General features: G+C 38.5%; 1 protein-coding gene across 1 annotated transcript in view; it reads right to left on the bottom strand.

Annotated features, from left to right (window-relative positions):
* Positions 1–267: 267 nt before the first annotated feature.
* Positions 268–26,764, bottom strand: part of DOK7 (docking protein 7) — a 65,094-nt gene continuing 38,597 nt past the window's right edge. The window contains exons 8-12 of the mRNA XM_074587469.1: positions 14,494–14,536; positions 8,000–8,065; positions 6,895–6,966; positions 3,748–3,900; positions 268–2,102 (exon numbers count right to left, since the gene is read on the bottom strand). Coding sequence (XP_074443570.1) covers positions 1,966–2,102; positions 3,748–3,900; positions 6,895–6,966; positions 8,000–8,065; positions 14,494–14,536 — 471 coding nt within the window. The 3' untranslated portion in view covers positions 268–1,965. The remainder of the gene's footprint in view (positions 2,103–3,747; positions 3,901–6,894; positions 6,967–7,999; positions 8,066–14,493; positions 14,537–26,764) is intronic.

Raw genomic sequence — 26,764 nt, 5'->3', positions numbered from 1 at the left:
TAAATATATTTAGGCACATAGCAAGAGATTTAACCCTGCAAGTCCTCCAGTGGAGGATCATTAACTGAACAGCAGTTCAGTTAGGTAAACCTGGTCCCAAGGAGCTATAAGTCCAGGCCATTCCAGTTGTACTGAACATGTATTTACAAAGCAGATCACTGTTGTTCATTTGCCAAACAAGAAAAATGGGAATCTCGTAAGAAATAGTTCTTTTCCCTTCAGAAATATGCTAGGCTGATAAACAGAAAAGTACATCTTAGCACAGGACAGATGACAATAGCAATTGTCAACTCTCAAATGCATTTTTATTTATTCGAGAGATTTCTGATATTTTACATTGCTATTGAGGCTACATTCAAATAAATGTATAGGTTAAATTCTGCCTCAAAATCAAACACCCACCTCTCCTTCTAAGTCACTTAGTGAAACCTTCACTGGCACAAAACTTCCACTCACCAATATGAATTATAACGCATATCTGAGAAACAGAATTGGGCTGTGATGTTGTATCTCAAGAAGACAGAGTCAAAAAATCATAATACTCAAGGTTTCACTCCTGATAACTTCTGAAAGCCAAAGCTGATACATTATTGCAGGCCAAAATTTTGCTTTCTTCTTACGTACACAGCTTTGTTATTGTAGTGTCACTGCCGTTAACATTTTATTTAAATAACATTTTTTCTCAGGACAAATACGTAGAGCACAAGAATTACACAGACAATGCAACACAAGAAACTAAGTCAAGTTTTGAATCATACAATCTCACTGTACAAAAGCAAGATGTGAAAGACTTCTGGATAAGCCTATATTACAATAGAGCATCCTGTTGTGCCTCAATTCTGTAGCGTCTCTGAAAACATCCTCTTACACAGACCTGGTTTTATGTTATTTAGGGACAGCAGAGAATTATTCAACGGAAGTTTTAGATTCAAGGTGGATGATCCACTTTTGATGATGGTTTACATTAGGGATAGTTTTGGAGATAAATAAACGACTCAGTTTTCAAAAGTGAATGTTTCTTTTGAGTACCTGTATTTTAAGATATTCTGTATGAGATATTCTGAGACCTGATTTTCAAAGTGATACATATGTTCAACTCCAGGAAAATTGCTAAGAATTACAGGTACTCACCAACTATGAAATTAAAGCCTATGGTTTGACACAGGGTTTTAAGAACGGAAGCACCCAAAATGTCCCTTCTCATTACTTTGATTAATAGACATAATTAAATTAAATAACTTGTTTGTGTTTGCTCTTGTCTGCATGCATACACATATGCATCCCTGACACTGCAGCTTTTAAATCTGAGCAACTTTAGCCAAAGCTACAAACACTTGGTGAGGTATAAAATTGAATTAGGTAAAGTAGGTAAATTTAAGCATGTCCATAAATAAGCATAAAAATTGAACAAAATTGTGCCTGCAAAAAATCAGGCACTGAATTTTCTTGCTTTTGTGAGAGTCCATGAATATATTAATAGAGGTTTTACATATTTTATACACTCAGATATATACATATATTTTATCCATAATGTGTGCTTACGTACATACGTATGCACACATGCAAACATATGTGTACACTTCCCACACACACACTCACGTTCCCTTATCTGCACACATTCAAGTTCTTTATTTTTGAAGAAAATGCCACCATTTAATCAACACTGGAATTGGTTCCAGATTTTTCCAGAATTTTAGAATTATAGAAAAGGTAACTTACATCTGTCATTGAATATGAAAAAAAAAATCAGGACTATACAACCAAATCAAAATAAAAAGAAAGACCACACACACCCTTCATGCTACCAGCTTTCCAATTAGGAATCAAGATATTGGAATGAATCTGGTATAAATGCAATAAGCAATGGCAGCTTTTTGTATGAGTGCTTTTTACAATAAATGTGAATCTTTTGGAAGATAAATTAGTACCAGTTTATGGTGAGCCAAAAGTTCTTTCCTAGACAGGTCATTGCTGAGCCCCTTTCTTCTTTTGCTCTAGCTCCTGCAGGCGTTCCTCCCGGCACTGAGCATGCTGCGTTCCCACTTTGTGGGCTGTCTCGGTGGCTGCAATGTCAATCTGTGCATATCGGGATGATCCACTCCCTGAAATACCAAGCGAAATAATGTAAAAGACTATACCCCTCACATATTCCTGGGTAAAACTGAGCCAGGGTTAAGCTATTGAGACAATTCTGCAGATTTCCTGGATGATCTTGGTCTGGTCTCAAGGCAAGCTCTATAAAGGGAGTAAGATGATAACCACAAATAAATAAAAAAAATGGAAACTCAAAAGCTTTGTTGTCTACGTGCTTCAGCTGGCTGGATTTCTTCAAATAAGCAAATGAACCACTCGTATTTCTGCCCCAGGTTTGAATCTCCACCACTACGGCTCCCAGAAGAAGACAAAATTGAACTCCGCTCTCCCACTTCTGGGAGGCTTCATCATCAGGCTACGAGTAAGCGAATGAATCATGCTTGGTATTTGAAAAAGAAACACAATTGGTAGGGCAGTTGGCAGGGATTCTTCTTTGTCTGGATTAGGCACTCTGTGAACATTTACCAGATCAAGCACCTTCAGCCTTAGACAGAATGACACTTTAGTGCAATAATTGGCAATAAGGGAGATAAAAGCTGCTCAGTCTGTTCAGGAGCAGAACAGTTCTGTGTAGGTGCAGATGCACAAGTCTGGAGGCTGGGAAAACTTCAGTATGAACAATTAAAATATTTATGGTCATTAGAGGCACCTTCAAAGTTATACAATAGAGCATGGGAGGTGAGCTGACATTTCGGAATGTCAGTTTATGGAATTGGTCTCTTCATTCTTAATGTCTTGGTGCACTGTCTTTACAGTGAAGATGAAACGTCACTTTTACATCTCAACAGGGTGTTGTACAGGGAACTACATTAAAGTCTGGGAGAAGCTTAGAATTACTTAACTAGAGCCACATAAACAACGAAAGGGGAAAGTGCTAGCATTTCAACGTTAATAAATTTGCTGAAGTTCAAAGTATACAAATTAAAATATCAATAGCTGAAAACTATACATGGAAAACCCATTAATACCAAGTGTCAGCAATTAAATGCCAGATCCTGCTTTCTGTAAGGAGGAATGCATCTCTAAATGACAATGCTTGCTCTCTGTAATGCATGTTTATGTGCTAATTGTCCAAGTTAAGCATTAGAAGTAAAATACCCAGATGCAGACAAAAGAATGAAGAAAAAAAAAAAGAAAAAAAAAAAACGCAAATACTCAGGCTGGCTTCCTCTCTGTAGCGCTTTCACACATCATCATGGAGGGCAGGTAGAAGAACACTGTATTCTGTTCGTAAGCATTTGCTGCATGGCTCCAGAGTCAGTATCTTCAGGAGCAAGCCCTGTACATCTACCCCCCACAGCCCTGTTTCTGAAGACAAGCAGGAAAAATTAAGTAAGCGTAGTCCTAATACGTGCAATGAAAGCCTTAAGAACACAAAGAAAATTACTGTCAAACTCCACAGACACAGAAATGTTCACTTCAGAAGGAGTGCATATACAATGTGCCTGTCAGAGGGATGCAACATCTTAGAGAACCTCATTACTTAAAAATCTTTTCCAAAAGAGTTGGCAATTACCAGAATTGCCTCACAAATGTACCAAGGTTCAACTCCTCTGCTAGCAAGAGCGTATGGGTAGAGAGAAATTAAGATTCCCAATACAGACTGCATTACTGCTTCCTTTGGTATTTAAATGTTATTGTAGACTTCCTTACCTCTTATGCTTGTGCTAGGTTCTTGAAGCTCCAGTTCCATGTAATGAAGTTGTTTTTTGGAAGTAGGGCTGACAGGAATATTAACATAGGTGGTCGTCTCGCTGTGGGGTCGATCTGATGCAGGGACATCAGCTGAATAACCTACTGCCCCTTCTAAAATGAGTAACACATTATTATAGACACCGTTTGCAATGATCAATGATGTATTTCATAAAAACACAGTGTTCCGTCAAATATTCTGAAAGCAAACATTCAGCAGCAAGAACTCAGCTTGATAAACAGTACATTCCTCAGCCATAGATGGGACATGAGAAGACAAAGGTTTCCACAGAGAAGATCCTCCGAGACTGATCAAGTCAGGATCTGTGCAGAAGACCACAGACCACAGCCAATGACCTCACTGTGTTGTGACAGAGAGCAAACACTATGCAGAAATTTTCAAACAGAAGCAATGTATGTAACACTACCTCACAAGGCTTTCAGCTCTAACTCAAGTTAGTAAAGCCCAGTACGAAGCAATCTGTTTTAGGGAAGTGTGAACCATTATATCATTTGCGAGACAACAACCACTAGAAGTTCAGAAAGTATGTCCTGAAAACAGGGACTGAGGAACTGTTTAAAGCAAGGTGAGGACAAGCTTGAGTAGACAACATTCACAGCTTTGCTGCACTGAGTTGAAAAAGGTAAGAAAGATGCCAAGTAGGGACAGGCCAAGTAATAAAAGACTTTAATTGCAGGAAAAAAAATAGACAATTAGACAGTGTGAAAACCTTTCTAATACTAAAGATCTCAAGAACACTAGAGGAAATCCCACAGAGGCTGATGAATTTCTGCATCTAGAAATTTCTAAAAAAGAGATAGACTAACACCTACCAGAAAACAGTTCTCTATAAAGCGATTCTGACTTAAAGACAACTTTTTTTGTCTACTTGATGAATTCTCAAGACCTCTTCTAGTCCTACTTTCAATTATTCTAATCTTACCAGAAGTGAAACAGAGAAGGTAGAAGGAGACCCCAATGCAAACCTGCATTCCCTCAGTGCTTGGGAAAGGCTTTGAGTCACTCAACGTGCTCAGCGGGCCAGAATTATCTGCCTGTCCAGTCCAGTTGAAGTTCTTAACCTTAAACACTTTCTGCAGTTCAGTCAATTTGGGACAGAGGAGTGCAGAGGAAAGATAGTATCACTTTCAGGTTTTCCCTTTCCCTGAAGGTCTCCGATTAAGCCCTTCCTTGTCCCCACATAAAACTTGTATCAAAGCTTTATTTGTCCAAATCACCGCTTTTCTTTTCTGCCCATTCAGACACTGTTGAGATGTGAATGGAGAGGCAGAACGTGATCAAGGCTTTTTAGAGCCCAGGAGAGAATGACTTCTTATATCCAACCAACATCAGCTGTGAATAACCATTAAGGGGAACTTTTTCTTCTTCTTGGACTGTGCTATGAATAGCCGAGATGGCTCATATAAAGCCAGGTGACAGTAAGAGTTGTCAGAGGTTACAGCAGGTTCCAGGATAAAGGAATCTCTCCAGGCTTAAGCTATTTAAATGAAAGGAGTCTACTATGCAGCCCACAATTTTAAAAGCCTGAAAAGTTGGCCAATTTTCTGACAGATTTTCATAAAGAAAACTTAAGAACATCCATGAAAAAAACAGACATTTTTCTGACCGCCAGAATTTAAGCTGTTGTTCCAAAGCCAGGTGTTAGCAACAAAATGAAAAGGACCAAAAAAAAAAAAAACCAAACAGAATAAATTTCTATATCTTCATCAAACATCATTCTCATAAATTATTCTCAATTATTCTCTCTGAAGTATTTCAAAGGAATTTGGCCTGACTGTGCCAAAAGGGTTTCAGCAGAACCATAGCATTGAAAACCTGCATGCCAAATAGTTAAAGTTGTAAGCCAATGACAGCTTAAGGACTGACACAGAGTTATGAATAGTCATGAAGGAAAAGATAATTTATGAAGTCTTTCTATACACTGTTAAAGTGATGTAGCAGGAGTTTAAGTGAAGTGTCCTTAAAGGTAGCTAGCATGAAAACCAGCAAACTTCTCTATAGGGCTAAACAACTGAAAGGTTTCAGGAAGCTGCATGTCATACCTGATACAGACAAGACAAATGATTTTCCTGAGGACTGAAAAAACACACATGGAGAAAAATATATTAATTGGTAGGGCTTTGTCCAAAAAAAACAAAAGAAACACACAGAACAAAGAAATCCTGGCAACAATCAAATATTCTTCTCAAAGGAAAAAAAAACCAACCGAGAAGGAAGTTGGGCAAACTGGAGTGGAAGGAAAGGAAAACTCTTCTGTTGTTTAGTCTGTACTGTCTTAATAGGAACTGTGCTTTCTTTGTAAACATAGAAATAGTTGGTTTTTCGTTTTTCCTTCAAATAAAAAACCCCACCTCATTAGACTCTAAAAACCGGCTTCTATTTGTTTGAAGAGAAAGGTTTATTTGAAAAGCACAAGACAGTCAAAAGCTCCTCCTAAGAAAACAAGGCACACACAGAGAAGCACAGACAACGACAGCGCTTTCAGGAGTCCTTTCTGGGTGGACAGAGGTAGAAGATGCTTACAAGAGGGGTCGGAGGATTAGTATTTGAGATCATTATGGATGAGAATTTAGGAGAAAAACACCAAAATGTACTTAGAGACACTCTGAAAGAATTGAAAGAATTGGCAGAATATCATCAATGTTTGAGGAGAAAGGGGGAAAGGTGGGGAAAAAAAAAATAGTTAAGCAAATAGCAGAAGAGTAAAAAAAATGCAGTGGCATCGAAATGAGGACAAAAAGAAAGGAAAATATTGTATGACTGGGCAGGGAAGATGAGAATGATATTTGAAACTGGTGTTTCAGCCTTTCGTTCATCAAGTCTTAGTTATTCATGTTTTCTACCCTATGTAGGCACCATTCTCAGAAATGTGTGTTAAATTATGCAGAAAGAAAATCAACACCATAAACACAGCCCTGAGATAAGTGTATGTGTGCGTGTGAGCATGAACCTAAAGCTGACTTGTTCAAAGGGCAACACCTCAAAAATAAACATTTAAAAGAGATCACAACAAAAAGGGAAAAGGAAAAAGAAACAGAAGGTGTTAGTGACTTCTGATGCAACTGGCTGCAAAAACCTGTACTCACCAGGTTCCTCAGGGCTAGTAGGAGTTCCAGGTTCTGCAGGGGGTGTCAGCATCTCATAACCACCTTTAGGACCTAAAATACAGGTACATCATCAACAGCTTTGGATTTAGGAATTTTCACAATGAAAACAAAGCGTATGATTTTCTGGTTTTGACTTGTAACCTTCTAATCTGAATAATCATACTGAAAAATCTCAGAAAGTATAAACAGGGTTGACTTTTCTGTGGTGGTGATGCCACTGTTTTCTAGTGAGTTCAACAGCAAAGAAATAAATGTTAGGGCATTTTTACAAGTATTCACACTGAAGGCCACTGAAGTCAAGTGTGTTTTGCTGTACATCGATGTGGGAACAAAGCTGTCTTGAAAGCATGAATCAGGGAGAAGTGCGTGGGTGATCTTGGGAGCATCTGGAAGACTCTTGTTAAAATTCCACCTCCAGCATGATGGCCAGCTTCTTGATTTCTGACAAAGCTCTGCAGAGAATGCTTAAACTAGCCCTTCCAAAGATAACTTTGCTTTCCAAATACAAATCATCATCTTTGCAAGAAGCCAGGTTGCACATCATCATTGGTCCTTCTAGAGCATTAAGTTGAAAAAAGATGCCCGGGTTCTCTTCAGTCTCCAGACTCCACCCCAGTTCAAACAAAATGCTATGCCTACAGAATGAACATATTTGGATTAATTTTGAATGACAAACGCTCGTCATTTTATCTGCTGGTGTTGTTTCTTTCTCCATTATCACGAAGAAGTATCTTTAAAAGTGGTGGGGTTTTTTTCCCACCACATCATTGCTAGGGTACAGGGTTTCTCGTGGCCTGAGGTGGGTTTTTTTGGTGGATGCTCTTTGTTAAAGTGCTGGCAGCATTTTACTGCTGTGAATAAGATTACTGCCTATGCTCTGACACTTATCTCATCTGTCACTGCCTCTTCTAAACTTATCCCATCTGTCAATGCCTTTCTAACAAAAACCCAAAGATACGTAAGACTTATAATAGGGAGTCAAGCCATACATTACCTTTAACGTTTTCTGAAGTTTAAAATAATTTAAGTTTAAATTAATTTAAAATTACATGCACACACATACCTCATAACCACTTATACTTACCAGCTTGGAGACTGTGCCCTCTATGTACTTTCAAAGACCCAGAAGCTGCCATGACAGAAGCACCACCTGTTTTCAGAGAGAGATATTCACATTAAATCTAAATACCTGTTGCTATTATTAGATATCTGCAGTGCATCAGCATTTTTAGCAGATGTGTCTGAAACATCAAGAAAAATTTCAGTAAGAATTACAAGTCATTCTTTTTCATTTAAGCAATATTCCTTTTTTTTTTTCCTAAAGTTTTATCCTGTGATTGTGGCATTATACATTAAACATCTGATGTACCTCAATGAAGACAACCGCTATTTGAAGCATTTTCCTAACTTTATAGTAATTTCTTTATGTCCACTCTTCAAAAATAAGCACAGTTTACAGCACACGTACTCAAGAAATACCCATGACAAAAAAATTAACAAACAAGAGGGAAGCTGGAATACGTGCTATAAACTAAGGTCAGAGAGTTTACATTTTCAAATCCTGTCACGTATCAGTACACGGCCAATGAGCAGACACACGCAACACTACACTGCATTTATCAAGTGATCAGTTCTTACTGCCCAGCCTCTACTTTGCCTTCACAGAGTAGGTCATGAACTCTACAGACCTGGGCTATTAAATTTGCTGACAAGGGGTCGGGACAGAAGAAAACACTATGCTCTATGATAAAAACTTGCTTCGTATTGAATTAAAACTACTTTTATTATCAAGTATTTTATCCACTCAGCCAAGCAACATTTACATCTCCTCCTTGAAAACAGATACCTTGCTTAAAAGAGCATCCAATGCCTAGAGCTACTGATTGACAGGAGAAATAGAGCAAGTACACCAGGAGGATTTTTCATGTAAATGTAATAAAAGACTTCCTGATGTTGTATAATTGCCCTATAAAACTTCTCTAAGTTTGTTATCCTTCAATTTTCAAAGTGGTTTCATATATTTTCTACTATACAAATGGCATTATCCGCAACACATAAAAGCTGAAAGGGATGCTCAAAAATGCTTACTTGCTCTACAGATTTCACCGTATTCGGAAAAGCCTCCTCTCTCTCTAGCAGTCAGCTTCAGAAGTAGTAAAATCACTCAAAATTAGAAATGCATTCAAGCACAGTGACTGTTCAAATATTGTTCCACAAAGATGGCTGTTTAGTGTGTCCAACAGAATCACAGAGGATATACCTCTAGCTATTATTCATCTTCCCATGCTGTAGGGCAACTCCAGCCCAGCCTCCCATCCTTAAAAATGCAAGTGTTAAGAATCATTACTGTTTTCTTGTACCAGGAAACTCAGTGTCTGTTTTTTGAAAAATATACTTTCAAAGATGCTTTACGTATATTTACTCCAAAAATCTTGCATCTGAAGCTCAGGATCTACATTGGCTGAGAACGAAGATCACATACTGAGTGTTCTTAATAGAAAAAAAGAAAAAAAGCTGAAATAATCACTATGTTTGCAAATAGGTTTCCTCACCTTTGTTTTCTAGAAGGTTGGGATATGTACTTTCCCCAGATTTCAGTTGCCAGCGGAGGCATGGGAAAGCAAATCAGGAATACAGAAAAGGCAGAACTAGAGGGTCACTATGACATGGACTTACCACCTTCTGTCACCCCTAAAACAGGGAACAGGAACCTACTGGACGTACTCAGCCCAGAGGATGAAGCAGCAGCATTTGGATCACTCACTAGCACATGGTTTCACCGCAGTGACTTTTTCATTTCCCTCCTGTCGGGCCCCTAGTAATTCAGAGAGTCACTAAGGAAAAGGTTTAGCTTGTAAATGCAGCTTACTTAAAATGCTTTTTCTGAGCTCCTATTTTTCGTCCCCTACAGAATTATTTTGAGTGTACTTATAAAACACACCACAATCAAGAAAGAGCATGTTATATTATGTCAGGGTTTGATTAATCATTTTCTCATTATAATAATGCTCTTCTATTACAGTGTTTAGGCCTTATGAGGGATGACAAATTTATGGTGGCCACTGTTCAGCACACAGGCCTTTACTGGCTCAATAAAAGTATCATACAGTACTTTGTCTTTCTACATCTGAAGAGCTGACAACACATTTCCTGAAAAAAAATATATTGTGAATTATATATTATTTTCAACCTAAGCAAAACAACCAACACAGTACAGCCCAGATTCTTCTTTCTCACTGCTCTCAATTAATTCCTTGAAAGCTTACTCTTAAGCTTGGAATAGAAGTATCTGGCTGCATAGGTTTGCAATAGAATTTTAAAAATACATGAAAGAAAGACTATTTTTCCATCATAAAAGCAAAGCTGTCAGACAGCTGAGTTCATTTTCAGCACCCATCACCTGTTATATACTTAATTTTATTCTTTCTTTTTATCTCCCTACCTTGACTCCCCATCTACCTAAGAACAATTTAATAGAGATACAATGTTCATAATCAGCATTCAGCTGACATTTCAGATGGATTCCAATCCACAGCATTGTTTTATGTTTATTCCTTAATTCATCCTCTCAGAACATTTCCCATCAAGCATTGTGTAAGTTTGGTATAACAAGCAAAGTGGCTGTCAGATAGCAAGAGCGTCTGTGCCAATGCTGATGAATTTGCTCCTGTGGAATATGGAAAAAATGGAACTGCACAGGCAAAAATAAAAGAAAAGAGAGTTTAAATCACAAAACTACCAACATTAATGTATGCTGTTTTCACGGGAGGATATTTGTTAACTTATTTTCCCATTCAGCTATTGATTGTTGTAATGCCAGAGCCTGCAGCACGGAAGAACAGGGAGATGCCACCTTCCACTATAGATGTTTAATTTGAGTGTTGAAATGCCCAAGGCTAGGTCTAGCTCTTGGGAATGCCTAGGTTACAGCTTCCCTGTAGCTAAGGGAATGGACAAATGTTTCTGAAATATGGTACATAAAGCCTGCATGAAATGTCTTCTCCAGGGATTGCAGAGGGACCGTAAACACTTCTGCAAACTCACTCCAGCTCTCAATTTAGCTTCTCTAAATAGGAGTCTTGGGATTCAGACTGCTCAGTTCACTTGGAAGAGTTGGCAACCAAGGACAGAAATAGTCACATTTTTTCCCTCCCTACAAAACAACCTTGTGGTTTAAACATCATTGATAAAACAAGAAAGCTGTGACTGAGTTCTACTCAACTGAGAAAATCCAAATATTTTGGAGGAGAGCATGAAGACATTATAAGTAAGGGATGGAGGTTCCTATCTAAGTTGTTGCAATGAACTACAGAGGAGCACAAGCTTTAAGTAACCGGCCTAAATCAGAGTGAGAAACACCACAACTGTTAGGAAATACATTCTAAATGTAAGAATAGCAAAGGACTTCGTATGATTTAAGGTGGATTAAGGATTCTCATTGCAGAACATTCTAAACAGACACCTGTCATACACACACACAGAAGTACATCCTAACCTCAGGGCAGAGGTTTGAGCTACAGAACCCCTTCAGCCCTGTTTTTCCTATAGTACTTTGATTCACAGTAACAGAAAGTTAATCAAGACAATGACGAGCTCTTCAGCTCACCATTCTGAGCAGGAATGCGCTGTCCTTTGGTTCCACCTCTCAACACTGAATGTGCTTTTCATTCATGATCCCTTAATTCAAAACACATAAGCAGCTCCTGAGAAAAGGACCTACACACATATCTCTGAAATTGCCTCCACTAGGTCATGCTGCAGAATTTCTTTAGCCTTCATGAGAAACTCTGTATAGGTCCCATGAGAACTTTTTAGACCAAACATACTAAACTTAGGTGTTTCCAGAATCCGGCAGTCTCAGAAATCAGGAAATCTGAATCACATTTTTGCACCTCTATTCTGTCATGGTATTTTAAGGTCCATAATAACCATAAATGCAGTTTATTATACCTAAGAGCTGGCATTCCCACATCACACAGCTCCAAAGAATCTCTTCCCTTGATCTGTACTGCAAAGCTATGATAACAATAGGAACACTTTCCTCCTACAAATGCAAGCAATCTAATTCAGTCTCTCTTTCTAATCAATCTTTACACAGTTATTTATAACAAAGGCAACCAAATTATTTAAACTGGAATTAAATGATTCACCCCAGTTTGTTTTTTCCATCTAGTAATACAATTCAGAATTTTTGCCACATTTACGAACACTTTTCAGCTTGCCATTAGAATTAGACACATTTCTCCGAAGTTGCTGAGTATGTTGCTCGGTGTACATAACTAACGGTAGAAAGGGAATATCGCCCACGTTCACTACCAATACACTGAAAAGTATTTAAATAATTGATCCTGACTCTTTAACTCCAGTTCTTGCTACAGAACTGAGGCATTCAAGAGCAAAAATATTGTACAGTGTATGTGGGCACCTGTAGCACTGGAAGAAGTGGGTTTGCATTCGTACAGTGGATGTGAATGAAAATACAACACAGTCCTTTCCCTGATGAAAAAGAAGTGGACTGCTACACTAGCAAACATTATAAATGTGTATTGGGTCATTCACGCTAGTACAGGTGTCTTGCCATGTACATGCGCAAGACAGGTTTTGAAAGTAGTTACCTCAAATTAGCGTGCCCTTATGTCATCCTCAACAATGGATTAAAAAAATCATAATAGAGAAACATAGAAAAGTTCTAATGCTGTTCTTGTAGTCCGACAGGACTGTTTGAATACCTTCAGCACCCTTCAGTTAATGGCTTGGATTAAAGACGGTTGAAACAAAATATTCAAAGACTACAGTAGTATTTTAAAAGCTTTGCAACACCAAGTTCAACTATACTTGAAATGTTCACATATATAAAAGACAATACTTAAAACGAAATAGCTGAGGATAATAAAAATGTGACGAGACAGAGAAAACATGGGTTTCTTTTGTATTCTGAAAAACAGTGCAGTATTGAAGAATAAAGTTCTACAGGTATATAATGAGAGCATTTAAGAGATGAAACCCCACAAAGATACCTAAAAACTTCAGTCACTGGCTTTAGATGCTGCTTTTGCCTAAAGCATTTGTACTTATTCCAACAAGTATTCAGTTCTTTTCTTAAACAATATTTACCAGTGTACCAGACATGAAAATCCACCCACTCAATTTTTTTCAGTCCTGTGTCTTCCCTTTCTGTTGATCTAAAAATCTGTCCTGTATTTCTACATTTACAGTTTGCTTAATGATAGGTTTTATCAAAACAGCTAACTCCTTCGTCTGCATAAATAGTCTGAGATTAAGTTTTTGTCAGATATTATTTGCATCCACAGTTAATTTGCCACTGAAATTAATGCAGAAATAATATTGTGCCCACCACACACAGCTACAGACCCGATTTCTCCTGTATTTACACACGCTTTAATCATAATTACTCTGGTTTCCTTGTGTTGATTAGAGGACTAGAAACCTGAGTACCAGAAGGAAAGATAAAATTAATGATCCGATTTGTACTTCTACTTACACGTCTATAAATCAAGACTAATTCCACTGACTCGAGTGGAATAACTAGGAACAAGATCTGTTAAATGCTTCTGCATTTTCTCCTACTAAGACAGACAAAGGAATAGAGTTACTTATGACCTTCTCCAGAGACGCCTCCTGATCCTAGGTATCCTACTGGATTTGTTCACACAAGTATCAGTCAGCTATACTTTACGTTATTTGCCAAGGTTTTTAAAACTAATAAAGAAACACAAGCACAAAAAGCTGTTCTATGTCTATTGGAAGCAGGCAACCTGATCATTTAGTGGATTTACTGAATTATCAGGTAAACAGTTGAAGGAATACAAAGATGTTTAAGGCATTAAACAAATTCTTTGCACAGATCTCTCGAAGGAACAAGATGGAGACAGTACAAAAAAACCCAAAGGCTTACAAAATGTTATCTTTGAAGTAAAACGATGATACAAAAGGTGCCAGAGCAGTTTGGCCACATCAAACAGAGAACTCCAGATGACCAACACATTCTCCTGATAGGCAGATTTATGATGCAAAGACAGTCAGTGTGTTACCTTTGCCTAAATAATCTGTCCAGGCCAGATACCCTCCTTCTTCCCTTTACTGGTTCTGTCTGTGGGTCTGTAGTTCCACTGACATGAGAGAAGCATCTCCGTGTTCCCTCTGCTAAGGAAGCGTTCCTGTGTTTTTGTGTTACTTAGAAAACTGGGTACACACACTGAACATATAAATCATTTTTCCGCTTAGTGTTAATACAGCCTGAAAAGAACACTTCCTTGATGTTCTTCGACTATTTAAGTAGAAAAAGCGCTAAACAACTTTATATGGAAACTGACAACTTTGCACCTCTTTAGATTACAAAAGGAAGGGAAAACATACATTAATTCTTGCAACCAACAATACTACAAATTACAATGTATTTCATAATATTCAGTCGTGAATTGCAGCAGCAAAATCACCCACAAACAGGATAACTCTCAATATAGCCTTTAGTTCTGCTCACATAAATCTGTTTCTCTCATCACAATTTGGGACTTAAGCATTATTCTTTAACAAAGCAAATAACTAAATGGCTCCTACCTGGTATAGCTGGTAAGACTCCAGACTGTGATATTGCTGTTCCCTAAAGAAAACAGAAAATTTTAGAATGAAAAATCTTTACAAGAAATAGAAACTTTACAAAGTATAGGAAAAATGGCAGAGAAATGACTTCACCATCACAAAAGCGTAACATGTGGTTTTAAAATCCAGAACAGACACAAAGGTGTTCAGACCGTGCATAAGTTGCAAAACCTTTGTGTACCTTAGTTAAGTCTAACTAACTTGACTTTGGGTACTTTGCAACAACTGCAGCAGGCACAGTGATGCTTACCACTGTTGAATCAGTCTTGAATCAACCAGGAACAAACAAGAAAATTTGATATTCAGAGGCAGATAAGACCAAGTTGGCATAACATATGGAAATTAAGGACATACCTATATTTGCTTAAGATGGTAGGTGCTGTGAACAGACCAAAACATGGTGTGCTTCTGACTCAGGTCCATATAACTAAAATATTTTATCCTTGAATTCAGAGTTCCTACAAATCCCACCTGTGACATCAGAGTCCTTGCAGAAAAGCTTTGTGCCATCTCAGATGCTTCACGTTGCCCGTACCATGCTGGTACGATGGCAGCTGGGGCACGTGAAAGCAGTCAGGCATAGAGTACCAGGACCCATTCACACTTAAGCGTGTTCCAAAACATGCTGGCAGGCCAGGTTTCTCCCCAGCTATGCTGTCTATGTCACTCAAAGCTGATCTGGAGGACACTCTGGCACTTCCATCTCCAGATGGTATCAAGGCTGCCCTGCAGTACAACATCAAGTCAGTCTGGTCCATGCTATTGACCACCACCCTCCCAAAGAGATCTCTTTTATTTCTGTGACCTTGGCGAGAACAAAAATTCATCATCATTATTTTTTTTTTTTTTAAATAAATAAATGTGTCTTCTGGACTTTGAAGCAGAAAAACCCTATATACCTATTAAAGCTGAGCAATAACATCACTCAATTCCAAAGCAATAAAACTCCATTTTATATAACACTTGGCAGTACTTTTCTTCACCTAAATACAGAGACTTGTGACGTCTGATAACTCTCTGTTTCCTATGCTTTCTTAGAAAGTGGTGGCTTTTCAGATCACTCAGGATTTTACTGCACATACTATGCATACTTCCCCCTATACAGGCACTGTGTTGACTTCCCAAAATTTCTCAACAGAAAACAAAATAGATTATTTACTTATCATCCATGTAGAAGCTCAAGTCATACTAATTCCTGCACAATTTGCCAAGGCAAACATATTAAGACATAAAGCTCATTACATGTGGCCATCACAAAAAACTGTCAGAGCTATCAACTAGTTCCCCCGTCACCTAAGGTAAGTGGAAAGGCTTTTGAAAAAGATTAGGAAAGATTACACTGATTCCTTTTCAGGCAGTAAAATATACATTAGAAGAGCTTAATTAAAACAATTGGGGTAGAGGGTGGTGTAATTTTTTTTTAAATACAGTTTTGAAATCCGCAACATGGAACAGCTTTCAACATTGGAATGATACACAACATCCAGGATGTTTCTGCCTGACCCTATTGCAAACATGGAAACTACAGAGTCAGTATTTACTTGAGCTTTTATGCTAGCTGACTATTTTAATATATGGCACACTGAATTTGAGCAACTGTTTAGAGTAGAAGTAGAAGGGAGGGGGAGGAAATCAGAAATGTGGTCAAGATTTCATTTCTGAAATGAAAAAACATGCCACAGCATTTCAGAAAAAGAACATTTTATTCATTCAACCATAGTAGACGTTATTTGTTTCTATAGTTACTGTGTGCCACTACAGAAGTTGCTGCTTTCATTTGGGGAATCTGCAGAAGTATCTGCACTGCTGAAGGACAGAGGACTCTGGAGTCCATTTCCATTATGGGCAATATTCTATATATTTAGGTAACAATATTTTCCCATTCCAATGTAACTTCTATGATTTTTTTTGTCACGATTATTTATAGCAGACTTGGAAATGCTTTTTTCCTGCCCCCACTATCTTTTTAGGGGTTTACTAATACAGAATACAAAAAAATAATTTCCCCGACTTTGGTTACGTCTTTGGATGCAAAGCAGATTGTGCTGCCTCTGAAGGTCGCAGCTGCTAGCTCGCTTAATGGAACAAAGTGGCAGACTGCAGTGCTGAAATGCACAGAAGTCAAATCTTGCTGATGAGAAAGGATCTCACAATTTTCTAGCAACATTTTTGCTTTTAAAAACAAAGCTTTTTTTTTTTTTGGTAGTTTGTGGGATATGACGGGGGGAGTGTGTGTTACTCAGTTCACAGAGTCAATGAAAAATTGTTTTGGGAAGGGAAAAAAAAAATACCTTTATCTTCCTCACCTTTGCCTCTAGATTCATTAGTCTGCACAGCCTTGCTGTCATTCAGGGCATGAGCTTGAGGCGTGAAACTAGATAGCAAGTCGGCAAAAATATTTTTAACTCTCTTTCCGCATTACGCATCAGAATATCTTAAATTACGGCAAAAACATGGATAGAAATAAAGTGGAGAAAGCAGAAAACCTGAAAGGAGATTGAAAGCTCTTTGAAGAAAGAATGGCATTTTCATTCTTTGTTTATAAATAATCTCCCAGACAGGAGTCCTCTTTCAACATTACAGAGGTTACAAGTAACAGTAATGCAAAGAAAGAAAGAATAAACTGAATATTTTTATGATTATTGGTTTTCTTCTCACCTTATAACAAAACTATTCGCAAAATACCATACACTCCTATTTGCTAAACAGCTCTCCTCCCCCTGTAAATTCAATTTATAACTATTTGATTTACTTGCAAATTAAGTTTTGCTGGTTTTCCCTCCTCTCAGTGTTGCCCAAGTATAGCACTTCTGCAAGAATGACAATTAAAAAGTAGGCAATGCTGAACTGTTAAAAAGATTTCAGTCGTAGAAACTTTATTTTGGTGATGTGCTGCTTAACGCAAGTTAAAATCGATCAACGGGGCTTTTTGACCTCTGAACGCGAGGGAGAATTCAAACCATTATTTGCCTTTTATTCTGCGCATCATATATGGCGTGGAAATAACTGAAAATTAGAGAGAGATCATTTTGTTAACATAGGTACAGTTTGTTCAACAATGGGGTCTTATTTCATGCCTGGAACACCTAGTTACTCTTATAAAATAAATTCTAAAAAAAATCTTCATAAAAATGTAAAAATTAGGTAAGATGAGAAAATTGATAAAGGCTAGACAGGTAATTTCAAATAAATATACTTTCAAAGTCATTATTGGAAGACTAGATTATACTTGACAAAGAAAGACGCAAAAAGCAAGCAGAAGTTAGATGTGTGAAATTACATCAGATGTGGGACACTGATAAAATGTCATTGAAATTATAGTGAATAGATGAAAGACAACAAACATCTACAAGAATCAGGCATGATTAGATAAAAAAAAATGCCTGAGACAATAACAAAAATTTTGTTATCAAGTGATTTTTACAGACTATAAGGTTGTTGTCTTCTTTTCCATTTCAATATGTCACATTCTATTATTTCTGCAACTGTGAGACTTCCTGCTGCAATCCTTTGTGAGAGAGAGACTTCACTAACCTTTAGTGGCTACTGCTAAGGCAAGTCAGTAGAAGGAATGGTAGCAGAGACCTAAAAGCTCTCTTTTTTAATTCTACAAAACTCAGACAGAACGTTCTTTTGTTGGTAACAGAAACTTTTAAAATTATTACAGCATAATATACAAACGCAAGTGCATGGTTTTGAAATGCAAAGTATGATACATACCTCAACCTACCATATGATTACACCAAAGAAAAGGGGGTGAGTGACCTCACTCAAATAATATGCTTTTGTTATGCCTGCTACGATATTCAGACAATAACTAATAAAGCGGGTATCTAAATCCTGCATGTCTCATAATATTACTTATAAATATAAGTTAAATATCCTTCCAATGCAGTTTCCTTTATCTGTGACCCAAGAGCTGAGTGCTGAAGGGTGTGATGCATGGTTGTTAGTTCAAACAACCTCCCCTCCACAACACCCACAGTAAACGGATATGTACCACTTGTATATCACACATCGTGAACTACATGTCCAGGGCTATTTTAGCTCTGGTAGTAATCTGGCTGCTGTCAGATGACATTCATTTTTGATGTTCTGCTTCCAAATATCTTGGGTAGGGTTCAATGATAGACGTTAGGAGAACCCACTAGCTTGATACGCTGTATCATTATTCATAGATTAGCTCTGTTGCCCTAAACAGATAAACAGAACCCAAGCCTTGGCATTTATTTCTGTGTGTGCAAATAACCACCATCGTACATAAGCCTTTTTAGAGTCAAAATGGGATTATTCCCTCCCTTCCCCTGTGTATATTTGGTATATCTTTGTCTTTCTCTCCCCCCCTCTTTTTTTAATTTCATTTTATTTCATTCAAAGTTTCATTCACTTTAAACTTCATGAAATATGTGATTACCAGATCAGTTCTCATTTCAAAAATTACCAGACACAAATACTGTCCCATATAAAGAGCAGTGTGTCTGCCTTTCTCTATATACTCAAATCACTTCCCATGGACTACATGCACAATTCTGCTCCATTGCTGCTAACGGGAGTTTTAGTCTTTGGATACGAGATCAGCCCGACAGTCCAAATCTTCCAGTGTAAACTCCAACGCAAGGAACAAAGATTACTGTACTGTACCCAATTTCCTATTGTTGGAAGATTTTTGCCAGATTTATAGTGACAAGGGGCATCACAACTGCTTTGTAAGCTCATCTCTGTGGTGTAAAAAAGGAGCCAGGAGCTTACAAGTCAGATGGACAGAAAAAAAATGAAGGAAAATATTGTCTTAAGACTAATCCCTCCCATCACTGGCTCTAAAGGTAGTAATGATTAGATAGCTGTGCCATACAAAACATGTATTTTCAAAGAACCAAAACATTTTTGTTTCATATGTTTCCTCCTAAAAAGGAGGAAACCACACTTCCAAGAAAAAGTAGATCAGCTTCTGTAGACCGTAACGCTGAGCTGGGCTCCATCATCACTGGCAAGAGGAATGAAATGCCATTTGCCTGATAACTGTCAGCATTTCAGACACACCTCATCAGTCACAGCTTGTGTCATTCCCTTTGTGTATCTTTAGAAATAAAGCTTTTCTTTCAGCTCATCTAAGTTTGGCAGCTTCTTATAGCTCCATTATTCTGAACCTAGTAAGAGTTAGATGTACGGATCTTTAGGTGTCATTTGCTGTGGTCTAAGCACATCTCTGAAGTTTTGCCCCAGTCTGTGTCCTCAGACTGGAAGAAGAAAGGCTCAACATAAATGAGAGGCTCCCAGAGTCGTCTTGTTATGAAAGAGGAATTCATACTCAACAGTAATAGAAGCAACTATTTGCAGTTTGAGATTTTTATTCGTACCAAAATTGAACTCATAAACAGAGAGGATGGACTGCAACATTGGTCAGCTGCTTAATTTTCACAGAGAGTATAATCTAGATTTTTTCCTCCTCTCCCTTCCTTTATTTTAAAGCTATTGCACAGCATCAAGACCATGCAAAACATTCAGTTTTTCAAGAGAAAACCATCAAAATCATGACTTGTAAATCCAGAGGGTGGCTCCTGAAAAGTGGAAACTGCGAAGCAGACTGCTCTAACAATGAACAAAGACCCTCGTGCCTGCTGTATGTACCTGGTGGCCCTTCATCACAATCCCTCCGGCTGCTTCGTGTAGTCTGTATGTAGAGGGAGGCAGCAGATTACAGTTACATTACATAGTTTGTGACAATAGTATCTTGAACCGTCAGCAACTTCACCAAGGAGCAAAGGACAAAATGAGAAATTCTGAACGAAGGTTTTTGAAATTAGTATCACAAGAACAGGAAAGTGTCGATTGCTTTTAGAAAATGGAAAAGTCTTGAACGTGTCTGAAATTCTGCAAAGCTCAGATATCAGCAGCTCAGGTATCAGATGTCAGCAAAAAGAAAGCAGTCCCTAATGAAACTGACAGCTAAGGTGCCTTCCTTATGAGGATTAAAAGACTATGGCTTATTCTTGGAGCAAATAATCAGAAAACTTTAAAGCTGGAATGCTTAGGCTGCCACAGGGAAAAAAAAGAGTTCCCAGGAAAGGTCGATAAATACACACACGGAGCAGCCTTTAAAGGTCATCTGCTTTGATGGGCTGTTTCCCAATGCCCAGCAGTTGATCAGGTTTTGAACAAAAGATACAAAATTATTAAACTCTGCAATCCTTTGTAACAACTCCAAATGAAACAGAAACTCCTGTCCGTGGCATGCTTCAGGTGCAAGGCTCCAATTTCAGCCACAAACTTCTGATTACTCAGCTTCATCTGTCGCAAGCCAACTGTCGGCTTACAGAAGGATTGCTGAAGTCAGTTCAGAAGCATCTCGGTTTGCTCAGCCAAGCCCAAACATCGGCTATTTTCTGAAGCATGAAGCTGGCGATTTCAGTGGTGCTAGCACGCTGTGCTCCCTGACACATTAAAATACGCCTCCTGAAACCTGTGGGGTAATCACAGCTCAACTCCTCTACAAGTTACAGGTGTTGTTTAAACAAGAGATGAGTAAGAATGAAAAGTATTGTTTAGTTCTAGTCCAGATTTGCGTACCCATCTTCTCTCTCTCATGTTTTTACAGAGGGCCTTCTGCTTCATGGTGTGGGCTTGCCAGCCGCCCGCAGCCACGGGCCACTTGTCACCCAATCCAGAATATGACCATCGGCATCAGAATATGACCATTAGCTCTGAAAATGACACACTTCCCCTTAGCATCCTCTGAAACTGGCCACTCAAGAGAGAGAAAGAAAAGCTGGGCTGAGTCCTCTGCCACAGCTACCACAAAAGCCAGTACCTGGATCCAGTTGCCCAGCCTCCCGCCTGAGATAAAAGCCACCTCCAGCTGCCAGCCAGCAGCAACAGCCCTGAGATTCAGATGGTAGGAGTCTGGGCTGCAATGCCAAAGGGTCAAATTTCAAGCTCTGCTACCGATAATATACGGGCACGGGGAAGCTGACGCAGCACCAAGGCACATGATTTGCTCTTGTCTTTTGCTTTTCAAAACCAGCCCTAGATTTACTTCATGCCGAAGAGTCACACTAGGAGTGCGCTGAACAACTGGACTGTAATGCAATTACATGGTCACATATCATTTTTTCCACGGGACATCTGCCTCATTCACTGCACAAGAGACACACATGTGCGGGTAAAACCAAGACGGCATGAGCAACTGTAAATCTGTCAATTCCTTAACAGTGAGGGTCTTAACTTTTCAACCTAAATAACATCCTTTTAACATCACATACATATCTCATTATGTACAAAACTATTCAGATGGAATTCTAGAGGAAACAGCTACGCCGTAAGTTCCAATGCACGTAAAATATCTCGTGTAAACACATCAGTGAAGTTTGTCTGTTTCCAGGCACTATTACAAGTCAAGCTTGCACACTTGATAGGAAAAAAAGTAAATAAATAAAAATAAAAATCAAAGTCAAGAGCATGTAGAGCTGCCCCAAAGCAATAACACTCACCCCAAGTAGACAGCAAAGTCTGAAGGCACACAACACCAAACCATCGTAAACTTTCTTAACACCAACATCAGCTCGACAGCTTGTGGTCACAGAGAAATGCCCAAAACCACAACAACTTAAGAAACATAAATAAAATTCTATGATTCTATAAAATAAAGACACTTTGTCACCTCCCTCAAACACAGATTTTTGGTTTTGTCTTAACAGTTTTTTAAACTAATTTCATAAGGTTTGAGTTTCTCATGGTTCTTCAAAAAATTGGGTATGATGGTTCAAGATCAAACAATATTACTAAATACTTCTGTGATTTTGAGAGTCTGTCCTAATTAACCACTGGTAAAAATCAGAAGCACTGGTTTCTATGGAGGTAGAAGCACTTCATTATTGCATGGAGGTTTTGCAAGGACAGATACAGTGACAAGCCGCAGACAGTGCAGTAGCAAACGCTCTAGGTAAATCTGTATAAGCAACTCAAATGAAAAGGTGGACACTAATGATTATGAATATTGCTGAACAGATGATCTCATCTAAGCTTCCTGCCAGCCCTCACAGCACAGAGACACTGAAGCACCTTCAGACCACTGAACCTTCCCAGTTCATGGCACGGGAGGACTTTCATAGCAGGAACCAGGACTAGGCTGGGAAATTCAGCCAGCCAGGAAAAATGGCTAAGCCAGACGTAACAAGTTGCCTCTGAGACCAATTTTAATTCAATGTCTCTGATAAATACAGATAAATACAGATTGCCAGAACTGGTGCAGGAGTGAGAAGGCAGGGACAGAAATTAAAAACACCATTTGCAAATGTCATAGGGCATATTCATCAAACTTGACAATGGAGGCACACAGCAACTCCTGATTTCAGAGCACAGAACCCTGAACAAATGCACCTGTGAACTGATGCTAGATATGTAATAAAATGTATTAACATCAGCTTTCACTGCCTCATCTTTCACCAGATGTATCTCATAACAATCATTCTGCCATTCAGGACATGAAAGACTCCTTACACAATTGCCATTAAACTAAACCATCAAATACACTCAGTTCAGAAATAAAAAGTTCTTTTTCTTCAACTGTGAGGTCTAAGATCCAAGGCAGATACCCCTGATCTGAAGTTCAGCATATCATACATTCATACAAAACATATCACACATATCATACAAAATAAAGACGGCCAGTTCTTCCAGATAATAAGAACCAGCTACATTGTTCCCCCTAACTCCTCACCTGAGCTGTCATGACTTACAGTAGCAGAAGTTCTGTTCTGGAATTTTACGAAAAGGAACAATCTTTAAGTTAAGCGTAAGAAGCCTAGCAGATTTTCTGTTTCAAGGTAGCATTGTCAACTTTTTAGAGAGGTTTTCATAGCAGCATTACATTCCCTTTCCCCCTTTTCAGAGCCTTGTTCAGCGAGGCTCCTGTTAGCTAAACCACCTCTCCTAAGGTACATGCAGAAATCCCAGCTGTAACACTCAAGCAAAATTCAAATTCAAACACACATCTGTCCTGATATTTGAAGGTTCAGCAGTGCACCCACAGCATTGCTTTAGCCATTCTCATTTTCGCAGGTGAACATGAGTGCTGCTATTCAGCAGGCAGCTGAATAATATAGAGTAGCTTTAGCCATGCAAAAACGATGGGATGTGTTTCTCTTTTAGGAGTGGTAAGGCCTTTATGGGTAGGTAGATGTTTGTGAACAATAAAAATCAATATTAACTCCAACATGTTATATATTTGTATTCTTATAGAAAGACAGTAAAATTGCAGGCAACTGCTCCTACAGCTGGATTTTAACATGAAAAGAAGATTATTTCAAACTGAATTCAGTTTTGATAACTGGGGAGAAACGTCTTTCCTATTATGCCAAAAAAAAAAATCCTTTTCTTTTTTTTTTTTATATATAGAGACTGGCACTTCTACAGTCCTGTGTCAAGTGCAATGGAAACAAAGTAACGTGCACGAAGTCAAAGAGCCTTCAGTTCCATGTATTCTGGTTTATACTCCATATATTCCAATTTCCAACAGGGGGTAGCATTACACTACTACAAGAACATTTGATATTTAAAGTACACTCAGTTTCCCCATATTTGCTAGCCTTCGCTGTACAACAGCTCTGTTAACTTCCACTCATTCTGCACCAAGTGAAAACCGCTCGAGGCAGAGACCCCAGCAAAACTGCTGTACCACTGAAAATAAGGCTCGGATGGGGCCCAAACAGGTATGACTGACAGCAGACTTGACTCTACGGCGCAGATAATAAGCAGTGTGGTGTTCTCATCTCGCTCCTCTTGCTCAGCATGTAAAAAAACACTGGAGGCAACACCTCACGTGGTCCGTTTCTTTTGCATTTTAAAGTTTGCAAGACAAACTGTGCCACCACTGAGCATCTCGGTACTGCAGAAGCACCTTTGAAATTAGGAGGGCTTGCCAAACGGGAAGTGTTGTTCTACATGTTCTTAGAACAGCACATCCCAACAGAAAGAGCAGAGTTCTGCTGCAGTAGGAGTGTTAGCCCATTTCAAGATGCTGAAAGTCAATACAAAAGCAGTGTTTAACAGGAAGCTTGTAGAGACTGAAAATAAACGAAAAGGACAGTCACTAACACATACACATATACACACATGTACTCACACAGGGATTTAGATATCCTTACTCTCTTGACTAGCAAAGGAGTGATTTATGGCAAATTTACACCGGAAGAAACATGTAAGACAAAAGGTCCAACAATTCATTCGTTTCTTGACACCGAGACATTCCTTCTCTGATGAGGAAAGGGGACAAACTTCAACTCATAAGCATAAGAGACATTTTACACTTTCAATGAAAAATAGCTCTTATGCCACTGTACTAAGAAGCATCCTAACTTATCACAACTGTTCTTGTCAAAGAGTTTCTAATTAACAGAGAATTAATTCTACCAATTATACAAAATTGCATAAAGTATCCCTTTTACTGAAGTTTTCTGCTTACAATGAAACTTTAAATCCAAGTCATCACTCATGAAGAAAAGGGATTATTTTTTTTTGCAAATAAAGAGTTTAACTACATCTGTACAGGTACGGTGACAAACTAAATAGAGAAGGGCTCAAATATGAAAACATTTCAAAAGCTGGCAAAGTGAAATCTGGGATATTGGAGACAAATTAAACCTACCTCTACAAACTCTTACAGATGGAGGAAGTTTATGCTCAGATCTAATTACCATTTTGAAATGTTCACCTAGGGATTGCCCTAAGAAAAGTCTGTTCTGTCTGCTACTTCCCCCAAAGAGTGTTGTTCCACAGTGAGAGCTTAGCTCGTGCTTGCACTAAAAATACACTTGGGCCTGTTTGTAGCCGATGGAGCTGTGCCAATTTACATTAGACTAGTTATTTGATTCCTTCCTTCCAGCCCATTCCACATAAAGACATGAAGAAAAGAATCCTTGTTATAACCCGTGCATCGTGCTCCACACAAAGAGAGAACTAGATTGGGCTTAGATACGACTCTATGAAGAATAAAAATTAAAACCTTGCAATATCATCTTCACATTCATTTTCCTTCTTTTTCAACTTCACATTTACAGCTAGAGTTAGTCATCTTCTCCCAGAAAAAAAATTATTAACAAGATAATCAATGACCATCATTAGAAAGAAATGGATAGAACTAGAACAAATAAGGGAGAGAAAGCTCAAAATAGTAACATTAAGACAAGTGTTTTCCTTTATCCCCAACTCATCACTGAAATTATGGTTTGTCAAAGGTAATGAAACTGTAATTAAGCTGCACAGCTTCAAAGGATACAGATACTTAACTATGCATGGGTGCTGCTCACAGGCTTCTCCTATTTTGGAAAGCACTGCTATAAATTATTAGGTGTAAGTATTCCTGTAGTTTTCCAAAGCTTTCTGTAGCAGTTATCTCCATAGCACACGTGTTCTGCTTGACTTTGTGTCTCAAGGAATGAGATGAATTGGCAAACTTCATCTGGAAATGTTTTCCTAGTGCTACAGAGGATTCAAGTATACAGTTACCAGCCCTGATATAGCCCACTTAACACTTCTCTGTGCTTGTAATAAACCAGATCTGGAAAAGGTTTATATTTCCTTAATATTTTCCGGGCTCAGATTTCTTGTACATTCAAAATTGCTTCCAATCAGCATTGAATTAGCAGAGGATTCCACAGAATCCAGACTACTGCAGAGGATGTGGCTAGGGGAGAAGGAATACAGCCAGAGTTCATGTACCACTGATTCCCAGCTGTTGAAACAGTCATTTCAGTTGATTGACAGCTGGCTGCTGTGGTTTATACTGTGAATAGCCCAATATCCTCATATGACAAGACTTAAGAGCACAAAGACAACTTTAAAGCCCCTTTTTCATCTACCCTTTGGACTTGTGTGGGGTTGAGCTGCTTCAGAGAGTCTCGAGGACTGCTTTCTTTCATCTACCCTGCTTTAGGAAAGGAAACAGGGAAATACATAAAAGATAATACCAAGGAAGATATACAAGCAGAGCTTGTATGCAGTAAAGACACTTTACTGCAGCCTAGAATCTATGGGTAAGGCTCTGGTATTCACTCACCCCCTCCTGGCTGTCATTTATCACACGGATCACATTAACAGACACTTGTTTTGATCTTAATATCCCCATCCCACCCAAGGAAGCTCAGTCTAACTTGTACACACACGCAAAAATTACATGTTGTTACAGACATATTGAAGCATCAAACTTCACCAGAGCTGAAGCAGAGGGGATGAA

The sequence above is a fragment of the Larus michahellis genome, chromosome 5 (assembly GCF_964199755.1).
Source record: "Larus michahellis chromosome 5, bLarMic1.1, whole genome shotgun sequence".
NCBI lineage: Eukaryota > Metazoa > Chordata > Aves > Charadriiformes > Laridae > Larus > Larus michahellis.
The sequence above is the reverse complement of the archived record's forward strand: the minus strand, read 5'-3'. Positions and strand labels throughout refer to the sequence as shown.